This window comes from Talpa occidentalis, unplaced genomic scaffold, assembly GCF_014898055.3.
Source record: "Talpa occidentalis isolate TD23 unplaced genomic scaffold, MPIMG_talOcc4v2.1 talOcc4.5, whole genome shotgun sequence".
In the NCBI taxonomy this organism is placed as follows: domain Eukaryota; kingdom Metazoa; phylum Chordata; class Mammalia; order Eulipotyphla; family Talpidae; genus Talpa; species Talpa occidentalis.
Genome location: NW_023604861.1, coordinates 112,961,084 through 112,979,815, shown reverse-complemented (window position 1 = coordinate 112,979,815; position 18,732 = coordinate 112,961,084). Strand labels below are relative to the sequence as shown.

Here is an 18,732-nt window from a genome sequence, read left to right as displayed (position 1 = left end):
TTTGATACCCGGCCGGCCAGGGAACAACCCACATGGCGCAGCAGACCTCTCCTGTCTCACCCGCTGCTCCCCTCAGCAGTGTATTTCAGTCAGTCTGCTGTTCTGTTCCCCACTCTGTCTCTGGTGAATCCTCTCACCTCCAGCGCCTCTGGCCTATACCCCAGTTCTTGTATGCATAAATAAATAAATCTTTCAAAAAATAAAAAGAATATCATAGGGCAAGCTCCCACCTGTTCGCCACACTGGGCTGCGTGGACGGTACCTTTTGCCTGTGTTCCATGTGACCAGGCTCCACAGACTCTGGGAAACCTGCAAATAAGAAGTTATTGTTCAGAGTCTGTTAATGAGTTGGTGCCGGAGGACAGGCATAGAACAAGTATTATTTAGGATTGATTTTCAAAGTTCTCAGAGCTAGAACAAATCTTTCCAAAGTTTCATTTCGATTAGGTTTTGCAGATTATCAGTTAGGGATGATAAAATTAGGGATGATTATATCTTTTTATATCATAAAGATTAATCCAGGTTGATAAAACCCGCTGGCTAGAAACATGTGGAAATGATAATAATGGCAACAGCAGCATTATTAAACAACAGCTAACATTATTAAAAAATTGACTATGTGCCTGATACTCAGTGCCTTACCACGAATTATTTCATTTACTTCTCACAACATAGCTCTAAGTTGCTTATACCCAGCAACTAAAAGCACTGAAGCATTACCCAACAATGCTGGCTAAAGGAGCAATACCGTCATCCCCATAGTTATTCTCTAGTTCATTAAAATGCTTTATTTTCTTAAAACATTAATCACTCTCAAAAATTATTACATTTATTGTGTAATGTCCCTATTGAAGGTGATTTGGGCAAGGCATTTGTTTTAATCACTGCTGTATCCTCCTAGAACAGGCTGTCAATAATTATATGTTGAATGAATGAATGAATGAGGTTTAAAAAGTTGAAGTAGTTTGTCTAAGATCAGAAAACCATCAGAACAAGTATTCAAACTGAACTTGAAATCTAGTGCATGAGGTCTGTTTTCTGCTTTCACTATAGTTTTCTAGAGCTTGGAGGCCCCCAGACCTATGCTAACCCAAGTCTAGCATTTTGCAGATGAAAATACCGAAGCTCAGAAAGGCTAGATTACATGTCAGTATCACACAATTGTTAATGGCAGGACCAGAATCAGACCCCAAGCCTCCAGCTAGTGTTTTTCACCATGAATTCAGCCTCCTCAGTTCATATAAAATTGAACAAAATCCTATATGCATCAACACCCACTTATTCATGCCATAAACCTAAGTCATACTTGACACTTCCCTCTCTTACCACCCCCTTCATCTAATTAACTGATGTCTTGTCACTGTACCTTCTAAATACAGCTCAGATCTTTCCACTTTTCTTCAACTCCACTAACCATCACCCAAGTCATCACCAGCCCTCACCTAAGTAACTGTAGTAGCCTCCTACCTGCTTTCCTCCTGTCTTCCTTATCCCCTTTCATCTCTTTTCTTTAGAGTAGCCAGAATAACCTAAAATGTAAATCTGATCATACTGCTCTACTGCTTAAATCGTATTATTTATTTTAAGGTGGAATTAAAAATTCTTAACATGACCTTTGAATCTGTGGATCTGGTCCCTAGCCACCCCTCCAGCCTCATCTTATACCACTCCCTCCTTTTCTTATTTATTCCACAGTTTTACTGACATTATTTCCAGTCCTGGAACATCCATCTCTTCTCCTCTTCAGAGTTTTATTTCATGGGACTCCCCTTCTATAGGCTACACCTTCTACCCTGTACCTTCTTCCTGAATTCTACTTGGCCCTTCATCCACTAGATCTCAGCTTACATACTATTTTGACAAGGAAGTGTTCCCTGATAGATGCCTCTCCCAGCCTCCCCTCTGACCAGATCACCTTCCCTGTGATAAGTTCTAGGAAGCACCCTCTATTTTTCCTATGCAACATCTGTTATAATTATAGTTATGGACATTATTTGTGTAATTATTTATTTAATGTCTCTTTCTCTAGCTAGATTGAAGCTCCAGTGACCATGATGTCTCATTCCCTGCTGATCCACAGGGTCTGAAACATAGTGGATGCCCAATAAATATTTATGGAGCATTCCGTAGACCTCTTACAGATTTCCATTCTGGATTGACACTTCATATGACAAAGCAGCCATGTAAATTGCTTTAAGGAAAAGGAGACAGAGTGCAAACACTGGAAACAGTTCAAAGCCTTACCTGCCCATTCCAGCATGCTCAGCTTTTCCTTTTAGTAACACCCACCCATGCATTGCTTCTTCCAGAAGAGTCAATGGCTTAGCTAAGGTTGTGCTCACCTCTCTACTTGAGTCTCAGGTTTGAGCAAGTCCTTACTTCTGACTCGTCTATGATGGACATGATCGTTTGTTGGGGGAGGATAGAGTAAGCTGCTGCTTGGGTGGACATCAGGTGATCACAGAAAAAGTCTTTCTCCTGTGAGAGCTGGAGGGGTTGGGACAAGCATAAGCCATTCAAGTGAGGGGAGGGAGCTAGTGGCAGTGCTTGTTGGGTGTTATCTGTCAAAAACTCAAGACTTTGTCTAAAACAAATGATGGAGAAGCAAAAAGCTTTCAAATAAAAGTGATTTAAAAGGAGGCTTGATCTTTGGAGACTCACGTCTCTTAACATCTATATACAGTTAATTTTTAGGTGTTTGTTTCCAGATTAACCACACAACTTCTCATTTTAAAGAATTAGAAACTATTAATTACTTCACAACAACAAACACAAAGTGGTAACATACATGAAATAGATCACATTTGTCAGTTTTCACCCTCATTATTGCTATGTAGACAGCTAGTTTCTCATATTTTAGCACCGACTGGCTTTCTGAAGTCTAACAGATTCAACAGGCCCAGTTCTGACAGCAGCATCTGCATAGCTTTGTTTAAAAGTAAATACAATGAAACCAAATGACCGTGGAAACCCAAATACAATATAGTATTATTCTTCCAAATAGAGCTCTTGGGTAGCTAATGCTTTTATGTAGACTCACTGGATGAAGTTTATCCAGTTTATCATACAGGAAGCCGCTAAGGAATAGGAAACTATATGCCTCTGAATAACTTTTAAGGAAGTGTCCAAATCCGTGACCTGTGTTATAGAGAACAACTTATTTAGGATAAAACACTAAAATGGTTTCTGATGCTTTTTTTTTTTTTCCTCTTCACTATCATTGCCACTTTGGGCACTCTGCTCTCATTGAGTGATGTCAAGAATATAATGGAAATTCCTATTGTTGGTTGATAGACCCCTACAAGATTACAGGTTGTGTCTTAACTGCTTGTACCACCAGGGAGGACCTAAAGAAATGTTTAAAGACATAAACTTACCAGGATGATAGAATGAAGGAACATACAACATAATTTTGGAACCTGGAACACAAATGGTTGAGAAGTCACTGACTCAGTAGATATGAGAAAGCCAGCAGTTGGGAAAGTTGAGAACCAATCCAATTTATACTTCTGAACCTCAAAAGGTTCCAAGTAATTCTAACAGTAGGAATTTAAGAGAACTAAAATGAGAAGGATTGATTGAAAGTTGTTTAAGAACTTTCCATGCTGGTATATCCCCTTTCTTTTGCCCCAATAAAAGAGGAGGATATTTATTCTCTGGAGAGTGTTAAACAGAATGTTTTTGAATTGCAGGACACCCTACACTGTGGAAATCAGGGCGCATACTAAAAGCAAAAGGAGGGCCTACACTGAAGACTGAGCCCTCCTCTCTCCCTCATTCAGTCCTTGTCACTTCCAATTAGTTTTTATCTTTCCACACTTACATTTAAGCAAGCAACAAGGAATTATCAGATGTCTGAGAAAAGTTTTTAATGTGACAAGTAACAAAAAAAGCAACATGAGGAAAACAGACCTTGTAAAGATAGAAAGCTTAAAACAAGCTATCATTAATATTTTCAGTTAGCTAAAAGAAGATATTATATTCATGAAACAGGAATAGGATGCTCTGTGAAAAGAAATAGCCAGAGAACTACCATCAACAATAGTAAAAATTAAAAGAAAAGTAGTTAGGTTTGTAAGCTAACGTAGAGGAAATGTCCAAGAATGTAGAAAAACAATAAGGGTTGGAAAGCAGAAGAGAAATGTAGCTAGAGGATGAATTCAAGAAATTCAACATCCAAATAATGAGAGTTCTAGAGATGAGGGCAGAGAAAAGTGGAGATAAAGAAATAATCGATGGAATGTTTCAAGAACCAAAGCAAATGGCGTTTCCCCAGATTGAAATTCATACAAGTTCATAGACATTTACTTCCCATATACTCTATTCTAAGATGCTATGGAAGGATGTGATGCGTTGAATTGGGGAAGTAAACCAAGAAAAAGGGAGGCAATAAATGAAGGAAACAAGAGATGGAACACAGAAAAAGGGAAACCGGAATCACAGTGCAGGTTGGTTCCAGGCTACCGCCTGTGTGCCAGGCATAGGGGCCACAGCCTGGACAGGTCAGTAGGCACCAGGGGAGACTTTCTCATGAGATTGCTAATTCTGCCTACCTGGTGTGAGTGAATGTACCAAGAGGAGAAATTGACAACTGGAATTTGAGACTGAATAAAAATCTTCTAGTCCCTTGTGCTCTTCTGCCCTCATTTTGATCCCTCTTCCTCCCCCTCCCCTGCAGAACGTCTCTGGTTTATAGTTGTCTGTTTATTTTTGTTTTGTTGTGTTGTGTTTTTTATTGTTATTATTTTTCCCTGATCCCTTATTTGTCAGTTACTCTTCAAACTATGTGTAAGTATATCTTCTATAGAAATCAAATCTGTTTTTAAAGACCATTATAGTTCCACAAATAATAATGAGAAATCTTCTTAAATTTTCAATTGAAATATAATCCACAGACTGTGCAGTCTGCCCAGTTACTTAGAATGTATTTACGGGGTTTTACAACCCCCATCACAAATCAACATGACAATATTTCCTCACCTTGGAAGCAACCTTCTAGTCTTAGCAGTCACTCCTCATTTACCACCCAGCCCTAAACAATGTTCTCTCCATCCTCTGCCTCTATGGATTTGCTCGTTCTGGAAATTTCATGTAAAGACCACAATGTTGTGACTCTTTATAACCGGCTTCTTTCACTTAACTCATGTTTTCAAGTTCCATCCATGCAGAAGTGTGGAACAGGACTTTATTTCTTTTTATTGCCAAATAATTGTCATTGCATGGACACACCACATTTTACTTATCCATTCATTTGTTGATGGATTTTTGGGTTGTTTCCACTTTTTGGATATTGTGATTAATGCTGCTGTGAACATTCATGTACAAATATTTGTGTGGACGTGTTTCTTTTCTGTTGGGTTTATACCTAGGAGTAGACAAGTGAGGTCACATGATAGTTCCACATTGAACTTTTAGAGGAACTGCTAGATGGTTTTTCAAAATGACTGAATCATTTTACATAATTTCTCCACATCCTTGCCAATATTTGCTATTATCTGACTTTTTGATTATAACTCCTCCCCCGCCAGGGTGTGAAGTAGTAGTATTTAATGGTTTTGACTGGCACTGAGCTAACTTACAAAAAGGTGAAAGATTTATATGATCTGAAGTCAAACCAGAGTAAGATAACTTTTTGAAAAATTAACAGATGAGCAAAAATAAAATAGGTTGACAAAACTCTACTTTGGCAGGGTTTTGAGGAAATAAATATTCACACGGGGGATGTAGTTTGTGGAGGACTATTTGGTATGTAACAATATGAAATGCATTAATCTTTGGCATCTTTCCCATGTCTAAGAAGAAAATCACATGTTTGGCTAAAAAATACGTGTCTTTATTGTACTGCTTTTTATAATCTCATAATATCAGAAACTTTAAAATTACTTTAGATAACAAGAGGAAACTGATTTAACAAATTATGATTCAATAAATTCAATACATCTAGGAAATCATAAAAATAATTAAGCAGGTAAAGTATATTTTTTATTGTCATGGGAACCTATCCATTCCATATTGAATGGGAGCAAAACCAGATTGTTGAATGCCTGCATGATAAGATCCCATCTGTATAAAATATCTTTATACTAGAAGGAGTTTTTGGAATTATGTCCAAATTGTTAACAGTGAATATATACTACTGGGGAAATTTTAGGTAATATTTTTTAACTTTGTTCTTTGCATTTTTAATATTTAACTTAGTTTAAAGTCAACCTCTGAGATAATTATAAAATTTTTTGAGATAATTATAAAATTTTTAAAAGACTATGCATTTTAGAAGTCATATTTTTGTCCTTAATCAAGTCTTGAATTTTAGTTAAACACACTTCCCTATTATTATTTTTTAAACCTCAAAACTACCTACTAAAGGCATAAAGAAATTCATTATTGTGGTCATTATATCCACTTACCGTAGAACACTATCTTTGGTTCCTCCTTCAGAGAGTTTATTATGTACTTTAGTCTTTATAGCATTGGGGTTTTTTGTGTTTTTTTTTTTAAAGATTTTATTTATTTATGCATACAAGACCTGGGGTACAGGCCAGAGATGCAAGGGGGGTTGGGGGGGAGGATTCACCAGAGACAGAGTGGGGAACAGAATGGGCAGACTGACCGAAGTACACTGCTGAGGAGAGCAGCAGGCCAGGCAGAAGAGGTCTGCTGCACCATGTGGGTTGCTCCCTGGCCAGCAGGGGGATTGAACTCATGCTGCAGAGGCTGCAGGTAGCTTCATAGTGCTGTGCTTAACCCCTTGCACCACCAGGGAGGCCCTGTAGAGTTGACTTTTTTTTTTTTTAATGTAAAAGTATGCCAGATAGTAGGACTTTGAGGTTATGCCAAAGCTCGTGAGTAGGGGCAGGTTAAAAAGGTGCTCGCTCTATTATGGTTATTGGAATAATTGTTTTGAGTTTAGTTGTTCTCCCTTCTACTCTCCTATCCCTTTTTGCAGGAGAATAACATTAACAACAACTATATCTTTCTTTGAGCTTGTTATGAGCTAGGAACTATTCTAAATACATTTCATGTGTTTTACTCATTTTAATCCTCGCAACAATCCTGTAAAGTTGATATTACAATTAGGTTATTTTACAGATGGGGAGCCTGAGGCACAGAGAGGTTAAGTAACCTGTCCACGGTCACTCAGGAAATTAGGAGCTGGGACTGGAGCCAGAGAAACTGGTTCCAAAATACCTGTGATCTTAACTGCTTCCCTCCACTCACTGCCTCTCTGACTTTGTTCCTAAAAAGGACTGCACACACTTCTTACTGATTTTTCTTGTTTCTCTCCAAACTATCATTTCTAGCAGAAGTGCTCTGGAGGCTGAGCTATTGGCTACACCGGAATGGCCAATGGTATTTCCTGCAGCAAATGCTCTTGGTCATCTCTGTGCTATTCACACACTTACCCATTGTCTCTTTAAGGATTTTATTTACCATTTATTTAACATGCTCTTCTCTGAAAGGTTCAAATGTCTTACTCCTCCAAGTTGGAGATGCACCTGGGAGAAAAAAATTAAATCTTGCTAGATGGTTTTAACTTTGATTAAGACCCCTTAGAAGAGTATTTAGTGCTCAGGCGAGCATTCTCTGCTTTTCCCCAGGGCTGCTGGGCTTTCTCAGCCTCACAGGCATGGAAGCCTGGTGCCCTACCTGATGTTTGAGTCTGACCACTTGGAAAAAACATAATATTGTAAGACTACATTTTATTCTGATTATAACAGTGATATATACTCACTGTAAAATTTTTAGAAAATACAGAAAGTGTAAAGAAAAAAATTAAAAGCACTTAAAATCCTACTAGAAGCTTCAATTTACAGGTATGTTTGTTTACTGTTTAAGCAAAAATCTCTTATGGTAGGTGTGGTGTAGGACATATATCTGAGGAGGTGTGAGCCTATTCCCCTAAATTACATAGTGTTATAAACCAAATTTTTACAGAAGATAATTTTAGAAAATGCCCGTTTGTGGTATTTAGTGCATAGCATAAATTTAAAGATGTGCCCAAGCTGGTAAAAATTAAATTTCCTCAATTTTAGAGTTCACTTTGATTTTTAACAGCAGAAAAACAACCTGTACATATTTTAAAAATATTAGAATGGAATCAAACAAAAAGGTGTAATGACCCCAGTGGTTTTATTTGTGCCTACAAGTAATTTTTCCATTTATCTTTGCATGACAGGGACTGGTGATATAGTAGGTTTTCAGCTGATTCTGTCAATTGACTAAAAAGATTCATATGCACTAGATGAATATCCACTGGAATACCACTGAAATTTAACTTTTGTTATTTGTAATTTTGGTTGTTAATTGTTTTTGCTGTTTTGTTATGGTTAAAATTTAGCAGCATTTATTTGGGACATTTTACTATTTTTCTGAGAAAGGGACAATTTTTCTCACCACTATTAAAATAACAACAAAAGAAACTCAAATGATGACATTGCTAGTATAATTATCTTAAGTTTGATTTACGTTCTAGTAGCTTGTAGTGAACATTATTTTTAAAAACCATTTCTTAACAGAATGACTCGAGAATGATTGAGAAGAGACTCTGTAATCAAAAGTCTATCCTCTTGTGTTTTCCAGGTATCTGGCCTTCTGAAGAGGTTTTGGCTTACTACTGCCTCAAGCATAGTAATGTATTCAGGTACAAAGCTACTCTTAAAAAAATTTTTTTTTGCCACTTATGGTTGTTGTATCTGCATATTAAAGATTGCCATGATTATGTTTTTCACATTAAATTATTAAAAATATAAGAAAGAAAAGAAAACAGAAAGGGGGGAAGTTCATAGTGCAAATATGTTGCTTCTGAAAAAATATCTGAATGGCCTTTGGGTACTAATATTGCACAGCAAGCTTTTTGCTTTATGTCAAAGGCTTTTGATTTCCACTCAAGGCATTTTATTTTACTTTGATTTGGGGGAAACAAAAGTGAAGCTCCAATCAATCTTGACTGATTGTGAAGGTCAAAAAAAAAACAAAACAAAACAAAACACACACACACACACACACACAAACCCAACAATAAAGACATTCTTTAAACTTCTAGGGAAGTCACTACAGGATATTTGAGAAATAAGTACCCCACCAGCTATTATTTAAGGATGCCATTCCACCCCTGGTCTTAAAGGTATTTTTAGATACCTAACAATATGTATTTGTAAAATATAAATTACTACTGCAGATTCATGCTATGGAGATAAATGTTTTCTTTCTTTTTTTCTCCCCCCCCTCCCCCCTTTTTTAAAAATAAATGTTTTCAATTGTTAGTTGCAACCCAGGAGTGAGATATAAAAAAAAGAAGAAAAAAACCTTTTATTTAAAAATTCTTAAGATGTTTGGTTAGACCCAGAAAATATAGGTTTTTCTTTTTGGTTCTCATTTTATAAAAAGTCATCCAATACATGCTTCTGAATTGCCCATTGTGATTCCAAGCAAGCCATTAGTGATCATGGTGTGTGTTTTAACAATATGTACTTACAAGATTGGGTCAATAATATGTATTTTTTGAAGCTCTGTGGGTCCATATTTACCAACCACTCTATAATTGCTTGGAGCAACTAAATACTCATTAAGTGTATTTTGGAATATGAATGTCCTTATTTGTCTTCTTCTCCCCTTCCTTTTCTTTCTCTCTCCCCCACTCTTTTAATTGTGCTTTTTTTTTTCCCTGTTGAGGTTATAAACTTCCCAAAGAGGGAAGAAGAAACAGTCTTAAGTATAGAAACATAAAATAAGGACAGGGTAGTTTCACATTTGGGCTGCAGAGCTGCCCTGGAAGTCTGACATTTGCTCATCTTGCTCTGCTTCAGCTTGACCAAGCTCCAATCAGCAAGCAGTGGGCCAGGGCGAGAATGTCACATGTTGAGGGCTGATATTTAGGCACAAAGAGGAAGCTAAGTGCAGAGTGCCACACCAGACTGTCAGCTTTAACTGTGAGCCACTTTACTTTTGAGCGGTGAAGTCAGAACCCAGTCATTACCTTAGCCCGGGTTTGCTGGCTTAACCATATTATGTCCCTGCATTGTTTATTCACTGTGTTGTGTTGGGGGTCAATTGTGATTTAAGTGCTAATTGCTAAATGCTCTTTGTGTAATTGTTCTTGATGGGGGCAGTTCAGTTTTCCAAAAATGTTTCCGTTTGTTTTAGAATTTTTTTTTAAATCCAAGATTAAATTTATTTGTGTGTGTGTTGTGTGTATGTGACTATAATATAGGTATAGACACACTCATGTATATTCTTCATTTACTTGTCTAACTGTTTTTGAAGGAATGAATGTGGATTAACAGTGTTATCCTTTCCTAACAATTATCTTTCGCTACTCTAGCTAGTTTAGTTCTAAAAGACAGTGCCATTGACAAGGGAAAAAAAGGGAACCCTCTCAGGTTTGCAGCTCAGCGGTGGTAATGTTGCAGTGAACACTAATGAGGGAACCCCCACTGATTTGCCTGCTTTGTGACTTTTCTATTTCATAATTATTTTTAAAACGCAAAACGACATGAGGTAGCCCAGTCGTGTCTCTACAACTTCCTGGTAGCGCCGCTCTTACTGCAGATGGCAATTTGTTCTTGTAACATATATATCTCTCTGGCCATTTTCATCTAATTTGTATGGGTTCTACCATTTCTTTTCTGTCTTTCAGGGACCTTGCTGTGTGTGAGCTAGGGGGTGGCATGACATGCTTGGCTGGGCTCATGGTAGGTCTTTTCTCAATTCCAATCCCATTCAGAGGGAGGAACAAAAGGAAAAATGTTCCAGGGCCTCCAACTGCTGGGTCAGAGAACCGTCAACAGCATCAGCTGCGGTCAAGCTGCCGGGTCTTGAGAGACCTTCTAGATTGACTTACTTTCGGATCATATTGATTTTATGGTTGCCTCGATGAGCAGAAACATTTTACCTCAGTGTAGTCAATATCGCTTGTTGTGACATTCCAGGCCTCGCGCAGTCTTTCTTTGCCATAGCAAAAGCATTTTTTTTTTTTTTTTTCAGATTATAGTCCCATTTGCTAAGATACAGGAATAGCCCGGCGAATCACAGTTGGAGCACCATGATATAGCTGCTAATGTTTTGCCTGCATTATTACACCAACAAACATGATCCAGAGCGCTCAGTAATTAGATTCTTTTGAATTAGATTGGCCATTCAGGAACGTTGTTCCCCATTCTCCGGGTTCTGAGTCATGTATTCAGGAGATATTATGTAGCAGCACAGTGCATTAGACAAGTTTTTATGTCTCTACAAATAAAAGCATATTGTTACACTGATTGGCATTTGACAAACCTGTCGCTCTTACACAATGTGTCGAGGTTACAGCCCAATGTGCGAGCATGTCAAAGCTCACAAAAAAATTACCCTCACAAAGCCATCTGCCTGCAATGCAAAGTTATATGAAGGGCATCAGGCAGTCAGACAGAAGCAAGCTGAAAGGCAGAGTGACAGCCTTGTATGATGGCTCTACTAGATAAACAGAAGCCCACAAATGAAAGCCTCTCAGAATACCATCATCCGCTGTCACAATGCAATTACCGAACAGAATGATAGCAAGATAGAGGCTCCCGCAAATGGAATGATAAAAGTATTGACTGATTTGATTGAATGATTAAAATAATGCAGACATAAAATGAAAAAAGATTGAAGATTGTTACAGAGAAATAGGTGAGGAAGCATGATACTGAAGGCTTGTCACTCCTGTCTTCACTTCCACACAGACAAGCATATTTGCTCATTGTTTGCTGTGCTCCCTTTTTTTTTTTTTTTTTCAGGTTGCTATTTCTGCAGATGTCAAAGAAGTTCTGTTAACTGATGGGAATGAAAAGGCCATCAGAAGTATCCTTATTCAGATAGAAAACGGGTTTGTTGTGCTCATTCCCTTTTGCCGGCTGAGTAACAATTGATATAAAGAAAGACAGCATGGGGTATTAAAAAAGAGTTCTCCCCACACACATGATCAGTAATTAAGAAAAAGTAGAAATATATGCAATTCATTGGGCATGACTAAATGTTTTTTATTTTGATAGATTTTTATAGTCAATTCTCATTAAAGAAAGCTATGATTTGTGACCCACTCGAGGCAAAAAGATGGGTTTCATAATCATTTTCAAACATGCTTGTTTTATTTCCATTGAAATTTTCCGGTCTGAAATAAATTATTTAATATTTGTGATATTGGGTATTACTTGCAAAAGTGAACTTCCAGTTTCATGATCATTATTACCTTTCGTGCGATTGATGTGCCTACGGAGTAAGACTTTACCTACTCTAATTGCTGATGAGTCTATAACCCTCCACTGGAAACAGTTATCAGTTTTTCATTATTTCCTTTTATTTAAGATTATAAAAGCTATCTCTTCTTTTTTTTTTTTTCTGCTGCTATGCTATTACAGTTCAAACCCCATTATATTAGATTATGCTTTACTAATATGTACACAGAGTTCATGAAAATTGAACTGTACTTTAACTAAGAAAGCAAGCATAATTTGTGGCTACTTTAGCAATCGAGCTGATTTGTTCAGGGGCAGTTAACAGCCGTCAGAAATTGAGAGGAAATATGGACGATATATTTGCTTTGGATTTTTTGGTGAGCCTTACATTTGCATTATGAAGGAGGCAATTCACTTACTTGAATTTTAGACCTCCAAAATGCCATAGCAGTTTTGCTTTTATGTGGCATCTTACTTAAAGCCTGGTTTTGATCTTCTGTCATGAAATTTTTTGAAAATAAAATTTGCAGCAGCTCCATCAGGCTGCTCAAACAGGAGAAAAGAGGTACAAGAAGCACAGCTAATAATGTTCAGCAGCACTTGTGTGCTCTACAGAGCCCCACCCAGCTAATTGCCTGGCAGACTTAAAAAAAAAAATTCAGAAAGGAAAAACAGCCAATCACAGTCTTGGCCTTTCACACAAGGGAAAGAGATCACAAAAGGTGCTTCCTTTTTTAAAATGCAGGATTTTAATCATGATTTTGAGACTGTCGCAAGTTTCTCAAAATATTCCTGATGTTGTTTCATTCACTCTGCTTTATTCTGAGTTATTCTGTGCACTGTATCATTTCACTGTGCTCCTCCTCCACATGTCAGCGAACACAGAACAAGAGGAAGTCAGGTATGCTGGCTCAGCCCCAGCGGATGTTTTCTTGCGGGGGGGGGGGGGGGAGGGGGCGGTAAAAGCAGGATTATTGGATAAGAGAAGGTCATTTTAGTCACAGAAACTTTCAGATTGGGCTCAGCAATCTGAGGTTTTTCTCAAGTCAGCAGGTGTCTTATTTAATCATGTCAGAAACCAATTAGAACTTTTATCAAACTATGGGAAGCATCTGTAGTCAGTATGTAAATTTAATTGTCCTGAAATTATTATTGAGCTAAACTACAGAGCTTCCAAAGAAGGGAAGCGATGCTAATGTCATTAATTAACGCACCTTCAGAGCAAAGACGCCATGCCAGCTCTTGAAATCAGAGAGGAAATCTCAGATTCTGTATTCACTCTGCCGGCCTTTCAAAGAAATGATTGGTACAGCCCCCTCCCAAGAAAATGGATTTTTAACATTTGGTCCTCAGAAGCTCGGCCCTGAGAGTGCTTTATTGTGCTGGGTTTTACAATGGGTTTAATATAGCGGGGTGCCAAAGGGCAGGGGGGGAAGAACTTTACAATGTAGATAAAGTAGGTCCTTTCAGGATGCAGACCAAAACTGGTAGTGTGTTTTATTTCATCCTTTAGGACTTTCCTGATGGAGTCCAGTTTTTATCATGTAGTGTTCTATGGTTGTATGCCTTTTTTTTTTCTGTTGTAAATAATCTGATTTTTTTAAATTGAGAGACATGCAGAAAGCCTTCAAAATTGGAGATGTGTTTTTTTTCTGCTTTCAATGCTACTGTTATTCTTGATTTGCTAACAGAGCTCACAACTGGCATTCATCATAATCTGTTTTACTGAGTGAAGTTACTATGAATGAAATTTTTTCTATTTGTGTGCCCACTTCCTGTAAGAATAACTAATTCACTGAATCACATACTGTTGATGCATATAGATTGAAACAAACTCATTTAAAATTACTGTTTACATCTTTCCTTTAAAATTTTAGGAAGCCTAAATTATATAGCAGTTGTAGGATATTATCCAAAAATTACTTTCTAAAAAGTAAAAGTGGATGTCAACAAAAAGAGGGGGGAGAAACATTGCTAGAAGCCAGAAAATCTCTAAGCAAAGCTGCTAATTATTCTTAATGGGCAAGATGAGCACATTAAGAAACAAATGAATACATCAGTGAAATGTAATTGAAAATTGACCTGGCAATTGCGCATCACATCTGAGTATTGCCCTGTACATTATTCTCATCATTTAAAAAATTATTTTTGTTGTTCTCGGCGTCTGAATTTAATGAATCCAACTGAGATATGTCCTATTATCTTAGCTTCTAAAATTCTGAATTTTACCTTTTTTTAAAAAGGTAGCATTTCCTGATATTTCCTTTTTGTCTTCCATTATTTCTATTTTTTCAAACATGTGAGATGATGAATGGATAAGTCCTGAATCTTTGTATCATAGAAGTAAATCAATCAGGTCAAGTATTTATTATATCCCTAAAATGTATCAAATGGATTGGCTATGTCTTTTAGAGCTCTTATCTTGACCCTGGAAAACTAGATGTTGATTTGAGATTTATTAAGCAGAGAGATCTGAAAATAGATTGAGACCTGAAGTATAAGTGAATATTGTAAGAGCTAAATATTTCCTTAGACTCGAGAGTGGATGTCCCTGAGGTTCTTGTTGGTCCATTGCTTGGTCCAACTCACAGCTCCCCTGCCTGCAAGCTGCCACTCCCTACTGATGCCATTTTATTTGTAGCCAAAGAGAACAAAGGATAAATTGAAAATGGTATCATTTGGTTCATCCAGTTCCTTAAATTTATCTTAAAATAGTTTTTCCCTCTTCTTTGGCACTGCCCCTTTGTGTAATAAAGGAAAAAATCTCCAAGTGCCCAGATATAATAATTATTCAGTAAAGTTTGTAGTTGGTGATGGTGATAACATAAGACTAGGGGCAAGGAATGGTATACCAAGCGAGTTATTATTGATGCCTCTTCCAAATCATAATGAATAAAAAAGTATACTAAAATGCAAGATCATACTTTGGTACAAAGTGTACCAAAAGTACCATGCTAGCCGTCTCTGGTATACTCATGAATTTGCCCAACACAAGTGCCCTGCCTTGACCCATCCTTAGTAAATATCAAGTTATTTGCAGAATATGGCAATGCTTGGTGATCCATTGCTCATGCTCCAGACCCAGACATCTTATCTTCACATTATACACAGTCTAGATCATGATCATGAGCTTAGGATTCTCTAGAAATTGGTGTATCTCCTCTACATTTTAAAGGTGCTACACCTGGCTTAACATTATTTTTATTTAATAATATCCTTTAATTGAATAAATAAGAAATTAAGTTTCATCTGAACTGTGTAGATGGTACTGTGGATGGTTGTGACTTTGGAAATGTCAGGGCCTTGCATCCAGGCCCCTTCCTCCAATATCAGTGCCAGTTGTACTTCTCCTTACTAGATGAGTTTTGAATGGACTCTATCTGCCTCACATTTGGGTAGAAGCTCAGCAAATAGTTTTGGGATTTTAATTTTAATTAATTAACTAACCTAATCAATTAAAATTAATTTGACCAATATTAATTGCATCGTGTGCAGCTTCTAAAAATACAGCAGTGGACAAGACAGATCAAGTCCTTGTCCTAGAGGGACACAGACCATGCCTTGGCTCAAGCACATTTATGCATGTGAAAGACACTGAAAATCTAAAGGGCAGAAGTTCTTTGATTCCTTTCAGTTATTTAAATTCCACAATATAAATGTTCACATCATTAGTCCTGAGCAGTAGGGAAAGAAACTGAAGTTCAATTGTGAAACCATACTTTAGTTACTATCACCAGCCTCTTCATTTCTACAAAGCTTTTACATGAATTATTGAAGAAAGATAATAAATTCATAGAAATTAGGCACCTACTATGTGCCAGGTTTATCATATCTGATACTCCATTAAGCCTATGAAGGAGGAATTCTTATTCCTATTTTAAGATGGAACACAGAGAGGTTAATTCACTACATTTATACAACCACAAAGTATAAGAACCAGCATGAGAAGTCAGGTTCACTTGACTTGGAAGTTTATATTTTTTCCCCATAAAATCATTCTACTTCACCAAAAATTGGAATGATTTGGTGAGTTTCTACAGCACCCTCTGGAAGAAAAGGTCTCTTGTCCATAAACATAACAGTTGACATTGCCAGCAGAGTTCAGAGCACCTCTGTGATATCACCAGTCAATGATAAGTGCATTTAGGAATATTTGCAGCCTTTAAATTTGCAAATATTGCCACATCAAGCATTTTTTATAAACTTTAGAGATCAAGGATTTACATTATAATCTCATCTACCCTTACTTTTGATGCTTCACTGAAAATAAAGGTGATGTAAACCAAGAGACTAATTCTTTGTGAATCACAGTCTTAATATTTTTAAATTATTTTCTTACATAAATGCCAAATGTATATGCAACTCCTGAGAAGTAGAACAATTACTAATTGCAGGAGGAGGCTACTATTTAAAACAAATTATATATACATTACTATTATGTATATCATACAATTAAAACAATTTATTATTATACAAAAAGTATATTTAAGGAGTAGAAATCTACTGAAACAAAATTAAAATGTAGCCCAACTCCTTAACTATACTTTGAGAAGAAAACCTGAAGAATCTTGTTTTCTTTTAGCCACAAACACGAATCCTACAGTTCTGGAAGTCTCGTTAACTGGACAAGGGGTTTGGAGGTGATTGTTCTGTGTCCATTTAATCAGAAATCACCTCCCTCTGAAGCCTTCCAAAAGGTGGGTGTAGTACAGAGAACATGATTTGGTTCATTCCTGAACATATTGACTTGATTTGATTGCATTTCCTTTATTACCCTGAGGTAACACAGAAGAATGATAAAATCTATTATTGGACACAGTGCCAACTAGAGGAACTACCTCGAAATCTGATCTAAAATAAAGGGTGGGGAACAGAATATCAGAATATATCTCTTACAGTAAATATTTTAATACACTATTGCCATTTTTCCTCTTAGTACTTTTTTTAATATAAAAAAGACCTCCTAAACCACAAAATATATTCCCTTCCCAGTTCTAAAAATAAAGCAGCCTAAATACTACTGTGAATTTTTTCATTAAAAAAAAATTGCTTCTAGAATATAAATACATATGCTTGCTTCAGCCTGACCACCTGGAGTCACAGGTTTATAAATTGTATAAAAGTATATAGTGTTAAGATGTTTACTAAAAATTATTAATAGGTTTTCTGAGTTATATAATTTAACTTCCCTGTGACTATTTTATAAAAAGTATTACCTCCACTAACAAAATAATATGTTTTGCTTGATAGATTAGTCATGTACTCATACGACGCTACAGGTGTACCGAGTCCATTATGGCATGCGGTTGGGTGTCATGGAAACGCTGAGCCGGGTGTGGCCAGAGTGTGGGGGAGCTTAATCAAAAACAGTTGTCAGTTGACTCTTTACTAATTTTGTTCTTCTCAGAATAAAGATGTCAGCTGTCCTTTCCTACAAGACATTCCATTTAGAAGACTTTCCTGAAATACTTTCTTCCTGAAATAGACAGAACTGTAGGCCGATGTGTCATTTTAGTTAATCAAAACAAGTAGGCAAATTAGTCTCTTTTATTTTTTTAATGAATGTAATTTAACGGTATTTAATTTGCATACAGGAAAGTTCACCCAGAAAAAAAAAGTCTGCATTATAGCACTTTTGTAAACCTCAACAAAGCCCTTCATTAGGAGACCTAATTGATTTTTCCTACCCACTCCTGGGGGAAGAAAGCTATCACAGTACCTGCTTATTCACTCTGAGGAGAAATGGGTGTGCCTGGTGTTTCAAGCAGAGATTTGGGTTAAAAAGTCCTGTGGCTCTGTTCTTGCAGGGAGATCTTGGCCAATGCTTGTTTTGAGCATTCAGGAAATCTGTTTTTCTGAGCAATAGGGGAACATCGCTTGTCTGCTTGGTGTCCTCCCCATGGGCCCAATTTAGTTCAGCTTGCAACCTTCACAGGAATTATTTTATTGCTTGTGTATTTAAGCCTGCCTTATTCCAAAAGAGGGATTTTGAGGCTTCTTATGGTGACATAAAGAATATAACATATAAAATAAATGAAAACGTGAGGGCAATTGAAAATTTAAAAGCCAGGAAAATCTGATGAGGCCAGGAATAGAGGTTAGTACTGAAAATATATGGCACAGGTTGTTGGATGGAGGTGACGCATTCGTGTGTGAGTAGCACAGGGGCCAGAGCAAAAAGATAAAGAGGGACAGTTGTAAGATTTATAGTGTCCAGAAACTGAAACAAAGCTAGTTGATCTGAGGTCTAGCTGTTCCTGGAGGTGAAACCTGACATGACTTGACCCCTTGTAAAGATGGAGGTGTGTGATGTAATGACCCAACTACTCAGAACAGCCCTCCGATAAATATGGCTCTTTTGTGCAAGTCCTTACATGCCAAAGGCCAAAGTATGAGTCTGTAAGGACAGTTCTTCAAGGGGCCTTTCCGTAGATTGACTTCGTCTTTTCCTCTTAAGTTTTCTCCAAGCTCTTCTCCATCTTTCTCATCTCGCTTTCTGCCAAGTCTTTCCCTGCTGCTCATCCCCACGCTCCCTAGT

General features: G+C 37.1%; 1 protein-coding gene across 1 annotated transcript in view; it reads left to right on the top strand.

Annotated features, from left to right (window-relative positions):
* The window catches only part of CAMKMT (calmodulin-lysine N-methyltransferase), a 303,792-nt gene that overhangs the window by 241,329 nt on the left and 43,731 nt on the right, over nt 1–18,732 (top strand). The window contains exons 4-6 of the mRNA XM_054687773.1: nt 8,581–8,641; nt 10,637–10,691; nt 11,757–11,820. Coding sequence (XP_054543748.1) covers nt 8,581–8,641; nt 10,637–10,691; nt 11,757–11,820 — 180 coding nt within the window. The remainder of the gene's footprint in view (nt 1–8,580; nt 8,642–10,636; nt 10,692–11,756; nt 11,821–18,732) is intronic.